This window comes from Mercenaria mercenaria, unplaced genomic scaffold, assembly GCF_021730395.1.
Source record: "Mercenaria mercenaria strain notata unplaced genomic scaffold, MADL_Memer_1 contig_1090, whole genome shotgun sequence".
NCBI classification, from domain to species: domain Eukaryota; kingdom Metazoa; phylum Mollusca; class Bivalvia; order Venerida; family Veneridae; genus Mercenaria; species Mercenaria mercenaria.
The window spans coordinates 46,224-53,959 of record NW_026459063.1 but is presented as its reverse complement, the minus strand read 5'-3'; the positions used below and the strand labels follow the sequence as shown (position 1 = coordinate 53,959).

The 7,736-nt window shown below is 34.9% G+C and overlaps 1 protein-coding gene across 1 annotated transcript in view; it reads left to right on the top strand.

Annotated features, from left to right (window-relative positions):
• Nucleotides 1-490: 490 nt before the first annotated feature.
• LOC128551440 (uncharacterized) overlaps nt 491-7,736 on the top strand; it is a gene marked incomplete at its 3' end in the record, with an annotated part of 52,954 nt that continues 45,708 nt past the window's right edge. The window contains exons 1-3 of the mRNA XM_053532299.1: nt 491-708; nt 3,281-3,424; nt 4,834-4,900. Of these exons, the coding sequence (XP_053388274.1) occupies nt 700-708; nt 3,281-3,424; nt 4,834-4,900 (220 nt within the window). The remainder of the gene's footprint in view (nt 709-3,280; nt 3,425-4,833; nt 4,901-7,736) is intronic.

The following is a 7,736-nucleotide window of genomic DNA, read 5'->3' as shown; positions in this document are numbered from 1 at the left end:
CCCAAATCGTCCATAAATGACTCAAATCCTATAATTTACAGCACGAAGAGGTATCAAGCACTATCTGTGCTTAATCAATATATCAAATATAGAAATTATTCTGACAGACATATGAAATGATGACTCTGACGTGAGCTGTTGCAACTTGAACCAGTTTAAGTCCAACAAAATCTTAAGTCTGGCGACTCTTCTTAAGACGCTCAAGAAGATGTTACATTGACTGTATTTATTAAGTTATTTCATTTTGTATGATTTTTCCAAATGTTAGAGATACTTTCTTCATCAGAGTATGTTGTAACCGAAAGGGCATACAAGTAGCTTTAGATGAATAAACCATTACTACATGGACACCAAGTTGCAGGGTCTAAACTTTGTCTAAAATATGCTAAAACGTTTTATTTAATTTCTCAATTAGATTGTGGTGTTATTGAACCTTCTGTGATAATTTTGTTTGTGTGCTAAAATGAAATTTACTTGTAATAATAACAGATGGGATAATTCAATATGTTTATATCTGTATTTTTACTTCTTAAAATATTTTTTTTTTATTCACAAAATGATTGTTCAAAGTCTTGCTAAAGTTCAGTCAATGTCATAGAACTCGTGTCTTATTTTCAGCTGGAATCTGATCCTTTCATCTTTAGACAAGAAACTCCAAGACCTCGAATAATTAATGCTAGTGAAACTGGCGCACAATCAATGGAAATGGTATTGAATGCTTTTGGTTATAATCAGTTTCGTTTGATTGATATATTCCGTGTCTCATAGATGCCGATAAGCATGTTTCATCAGAAGGGTGTAAGGTTCACTTTAGATTAGTTAATACAGATAAGTTCTAGTTTAAGTCATTTAACTGTTTCTATTTTGATATCATGGCTATTTCTTTATAATGCAATTTATTATTCTATGTGTCATAACAGTAGTTTTATTAGCCTTAATTCAAAAACGTATTTCTGTATAAGTTACATACTTGTAACATGTTAGACTGTGTGTTAGACTTCGCTTCGATATATTGGTGAAACAAGTTTTTTCATGTCAGTCAGTTTTTCATCGGGAGGTCTACAGGACGCGGGAAAACTGGAGAACACTTTATAAGATTTAAGACAGTAATAATCTGTCACCTGCTGTAGAAGATGGGATATATCTGGTTTGAGGGCAACTCTTTTGGTGGTAACGAGAAACTGCATTAGAACCACCAAAATGTTTAGCCGAGAGCTAGTTACTCCCGTCTGCATTTACAACCTGTGGTAGTCCTGTCCAGTCCATAACTCTGTCATGCACCAAAGGATTTAATATTTTAGTACAAATGATACGACATGTCATGCATAGCTTCCAGACCCCAAGCTCAAAGATCAAGGTCATTGAAAGTCAAAGGAAAATTCGGCATAAATAGGGTATGTTTTGTTTCTGGTCAAGAACTCTGCCATAACAATATTACTTGGAACAAGTGTTCACCTTAAAAAGACAATATGTCACGTGCAACATTCAGTTACCTAGCTCAGAGTTAAATGTCGCACTGAGGCCAAAGGTTAATGGGTTTTTGCCTGTCTGGTCATAAGTCATCATTGATCTTTTCATGTGCAGTTGTAAACTATTTAAGGTCACTTTTCTTGTCCCGTCTGCGGCGTTTTTCGTCCATGCATGTATATTTTAATATTTTTGTATATATATTCAAAATGGTATGCACATTTGCCATAAAGACCCAGTTAAACTGTTGGTGTATTTTTCAAGTGTACAGTGTAACTTCCGAAAACCGAACGACCTCCGGACCAACCTAAAAGTTCGGTATTTGGAAGTTTCCGGAATTCAGAAGTTTGGAAGTTTGCAGGCAAAGTGGACTTGGTGCACTAGAGTTATGTTTTCTTACACACGTAGGATGAAGGGGATTTTTGTCTTTAATAATTCTACAAGTTTGTGTAAAGTGATTAATTAATAGATTAATTACATAATTAATGAATTAATTAAATAATTAATGAATTAATTAATTACGAACATTAAGGAGAGTCAAGTATGTATAATGAATACACAGATAACAAGTATAAAAAACATATCTTTTATTTATCATCAACTATTGCAACCGAATAGAATCAGTGTATATACATTTACATGTAATAAATATTATCTTGTTATTTATAAACATAACTACAATATTTACTAAACACTATGATCATGTAACTATAAAAATACATATTTACTTTTTCAACATTTTTTGAAAAAACTGTCAAGAGTTGCTTGCTTCTGAATGCACTTTGTTTTTACGATTTTCTTTTCAGCTAATGTTTGAAGCCCTTGCACAGATTTCAAGAAATCACTGTCTTTTGTCATTGCAAAATTCTTAATTCTTATCAACATGTCTAACACATCTTTATGAGAAAGTTCACTTCCTGGTAAATCATCCTGAAAATCTTCCTGTTCAATATCAGTTTGTTCATCATTTGACTCGTTATCTTTGAATGACTGAACTAGGTATTTACTTTCTTTTAATAGAACGAAGTAGACATTACATTTGTTTTATTCTGTATCAAGCAATCAACAAGTAGATTTTTATATATGCAAATTTTAATCGAAACACTGTGCGTTATAACAAGTGACTAGTTAGAACTTTAATTAACTGTATTGAAATTGTACCGATCACCATAATTATCTAATTTGGAGAATGAAAGTTTCCGATGACTATCTTTTGTCCAGAAAGCTGTTAATTAACTTTTCTGTCAGTACCCAAAATCATCTGTCGATATAGCATTATATGAATAGAGTAAATAATTATATATGGCTAAACAATGTACTATCGGTACATCTTCAAAATGTCAGAAAGTTCCGTCACCGCATGCTGAGAAAGATGGATTTTGTTCAATATTTAGGTATTTAAGCGTTATCGTAAACATTAAAAGCAGAATTAATTACAGAAGCAAGACATACGGTTAAAAGGGTCATAATGCCTTCGTTTAAAATGTGGTTATATATTGTATTTAATATTATTTTTTCGTGCTTACTCTTATTGTCGATATTTTCTTTTATAGGTTTAAATATTTGATTAAGTTGTAGAAAGTGCTATTGATAAATTATTTTGACTGCATTCCTTAATGGCTTTGACTGTAAAGGTTCATGTGTAATATGGAAAGCAGTGTTGTCCTAAGTATTTAATTATACATCTCAGCTTTTTTGGCAATTACTTTATCTAAATTTAGCATCAATTTAAAATTATTATGGAATTTTCGAGATCTTTTAACCTTTTTGCACTGTTTCGATTCCCTTTCCTCATTAATATTTCCATTTTCAGAAGCACCACAATGGTAAATGCGAGGTTTGCAAACAAGACGGGCAACTTATTCTTTGTTCGACATGCCCACGTTGTTACCATGCATCGTGTGTGAAATCAGAATCAAAAGAAATTGCTGTGGATCATTGGTTCTGTCCAATATGTGTATGTGCATATTTACCAGACGATACTTATACTTATTCTGGCATCGTACATGCGTAATTTTTGTTCCCCCATGAGTGGTGGGGGCATATAGATTTGGTCTTGTCCGTGCGTCCGTCCGTCGAAGTTCGTGACGCGCCTAGCTCAAAAAGTATTTGATATAAATTGATGAAACCTTGCATGATTCTTTATCATGATATGAACTTGCGCATCACCTATTTTTTGTCTGGCTCCGCTCCCTATTTTCAGAGTTATGGTCCCTGAAATAGTCAAAAATGCACATTTTCACCTTGTGACGCGCCTAGGTCAAAAGTATTTGATATAAATTGATGAAACATTGCATGAGTCTTTATCCTGGTATGAACTTGAGCACCTTCTATTTTTTGTCTGGTTTCTCCCTCTATTTTCAGAGTTATGGCCCCTGAAATAGTCAAAAAGCACATTTTCACCTTGTGACACACCTAGCTCAAAAAGTGTTTGATATAGATTCATGAAACCTTTCACGAGTCTTAATCATGATATGAACTTGCATGGACCTCCCTTTTTCATTTTGGTCCGCCCCCTATTTTTAGAGTTATGGCCCCTGAAATAGTCAAAAATACACATTTTCACCTTGTGATGCACCTAATTCAAAAAGTTTTTAATATAAATGATTGAAAAGTTGCATAAGTCTTTATCATGATATAAACTTGCACACCTCTTATTTTTGGGCTGGCTCCACACCCTATTTTAAAAGTTATGGCCCCTGAAATAGTAAAAATATGCACATTTTCACCTAATTATGTGCCTAGCTCAAAATGTATTTGATGTAAATTAATGAAACCTTGCTTGGGTCTTTATCATGATGTGTCCTTGCACACTTGGCATTCTTCCTGAGAATCTTGGCATTTACTACAAAGTTATGGCCCTTGAAATAGCTAAAATAGTGGATTTTATTTGTTTGTGATGCTCATAGCTCAAAAAGTATATAGCCTAGAATTATAAATCCTTTTCATAAAATGCTTGTTGAGGCTAAACCCAGTTAAGACTGCAAACATTTGAATTATTTCCCTTAATTTGTGACAAATGTACCGGGGTGGGGGGGGGGGGGGGGGGGGGGGGGGCTCACCCTGTGTCCTACAGACACATTCAAGAAGGTCAATGTCATTAAATTTTCTCTTTTTTTCCTATCAGTAATTATGTATGGCAAGAATATATTTGATAAAAAATACTGTTACACAGTTTCTCTCTTTTACAAATTAATAGGCCATTAGGTGTAATGAGATTTTATTATCAACGTATTTTTTTTATATACATATTGTTATATTATTTGTATCTTAAATATTAATATCATAGTTTCTTTGCTACATATTTTGGCTGGTAATGTTTCTATGATTGTATCTGTATACGCATTGCTTTTTTTTAAATTACAGATAACCTGGAGAAATGACATTGAAGATATAGAACGGTTTCGTACTGCACAGAAGCAAAAACAGCAGGGTATTGTACTTTATAACCATTAATATAAGTAGATTCATGTATTAAAATTATGATCATAGTAGACCTGATGATCCATGTATATACAGTTTTTTGCACTCAATTTGCTATTTCCGGTGCTTCTGTGTCGTTGGATTCTATTCAGTTTTGTTTCGAATTCTACATAAGGGCGTAAGTGATACATGTAATACTCTCTCAGTAAATAAAATGTTAATATGTTTGGTAAGTAACTGGTCCACTGATATAAAATAATACATATGTTTATAGCAAAATGCACAACTACCACGTTGTCTAAATGATTAGTAACCTTATATTCGTTTTCATGCTTCCAAAGCTCTTTGCTACCAAATTATTACACGCCCGGCATTCGACCTGGCGACCTCTCGATCTATAGCCTAATGCTAAAGCTACCGAACTAATAGTGCGTTCTCATATTTTCCAAGTATTTATTAGCCCACCATCATCAGATGGTGGGCTATTAAAATCACTCTGCATCCGTGGTCCGTCCGTCCGTCAGTCCGTGCCCGCGAAATGATGGTTAAGTGACTGCATAACGGTACTTTCTCTTTGATGTCATTCGTTCCGTTCTGTTTATGTGACCTATTTCTTTTTATGTGACTGTTAGAACAATAGAGAGAACAATGGGGGTGTCACATAAATACCGTTTCGTTAGAACGTCCGTCCGTTAACAATTTCTCGTTATCGCATCAACAAGCATAACAATTTATGAGTGAGTTATGGCCCTTTGTTTATTTCTGTAATTTACATAGATTTATATAGGGAAAAACTTTGAAAACCTTCTTGTCCAAAACCACAGAGCCTAAGGCTTTGATATTTGGTATGAAGCATCATCTAGTGGTCCTCTACCAAGATGATTAAAATTATTTCTCTTGGGTCAAATATGGCCCCGCCCTGGGGGTCACATGGTTTATATAGACTTACATAGGGAAAAACTTTGAAAAACCTCTTGATCAAAACCACAGGATCTAGGGCTTTGTTATTTTGTATGTGACATCATCTAGTGGTCTTCAACTAAGATTGTTCAAATTATACCCCTAGGGTCAAATATGGCCCCGCCCTGGGGGTCATATGGTTTACATAGACTTATATAGGGAAAAACTTTGAAAATCTTCTTGTCCAAACTACAAAGCCTAGGGCTTTGATATTTGTCATGTAGCATCATCTAGTGGTTCTCTACCAAGTTTGTTCAAATTATCCCCCTAGGGTCAAATATGGCCCCGCCCCGGGGGTCACATGGTTCATATAGACTTATATAGGGAAAAACTTTTAAAATATTCTTGTCAATAATTTCAACATTCAAATTTGGACCACATGTATATTTGTTGAGTGGCAAGATGAACCTTGACATGAGTTGACCTTGATTTTGACCTAGTGACCTACTTTCACATTTCTGTAGCTACAGCCTTCAAATTTGGACCACATGCATAGTTTTGTGCACCGGAAAAAACTTTGACCTTGATTTTGACCTAGTGACCTACTTTCACATTTTTGAAGGTACAGGCGTCAAATTCGGACCATATGCATAGTTCCGTGTTTCAAAATGAAATTTGACATAGATTTTGACCTAGTGACCTACTTTCACATTTCTCAAGGTACAGCCTTCAAATAAGAACCACATGCATAGTCTTGTGTACCGAAAAAAACTTTGACCTTGACATTGACCTTGTGACCTACTTTCACATTTTTGAAGGTACAGTCTTCAAATTTGGACCACATGCATAATTTTGTGTTTCGAAATGAAATTTGACCTTGATTTTGACCTAGTGACCTACTTTCACATTTTCTCAAGCTTGTATATACAGCCTTCAGATTTGGACCACATGCATAGTTTTGTGCAACCAGAAAACACTTTGACTTTGACATTGACCTAGTGACATGCTTTCACATATTTTGAAGGTACAGGCTTCAAATTTGGACCACATGCATAGTTTCGTGTTCGGAAATGAACTTTGACCTTGATTTTGACCTAGTGACCTACTTCCACATTTCGCAAGCTACAGCCTTCAAATTTTTACCACATGCCTAGTTTTGCGTATCGAAAAAACTTTGACCTTGACATTGATCTAGTGACCTATTTTCACATTTTTGAAGGTACAGGCTTCAAATTTGGACCACATGCATAGTTTCGTGTTCGGATATGAAATTTGACCTTGATTTTGACCTAGTGACCTACTTCCACATTTCTCAAGCTACAGCCTTCAAATTTTGACCACGTGCACAGTTTTGTGTATCGAAAAAACTTTTACCTTGACATTGACCTAGTGACGTACTTTCACATTTTTGAAGGTACAGGCTTCAAATTTGGACCACATGCATAGTTTTGTATTCCGAAATGAAATTTGACCTTGATTTTGACCTAGTGACCTACTTTTACATTTCTCAAGCTACAGCCTTCAAATGTGGACCACTTGCATAGTTTTGTGTACCGAAATGAATTTTGACCTTAAGATTGACCTAGTGACCTACTTTCACATTTTTGAAGGTACAGGCTTCAAATGTGTACCACATGCATAGATTTGTGTTCTGAAGTGAAATTTGACTTTGATTTTGACCTAGTGACCTACTTACACATTTCTCAAGCTACATCCTTCAAATTTGGACCACTTGCATAGTTTTGTTTACCGAATTAAACTTTGACCTTAAGATTGACCTAGTGACCTACTTTCAAATTTCTCAAGCTACAGATTTCAAACTTGATGCACGTGCATGGTTTGTGTAAAAAGAACTTTGTCCTTGAAATTGATCTAGTGACCTACTTTCACATTTCTCAAGCTACAGCTTTCGAATTTGGGCCACATGCACAGTGTTGTGTACGGAA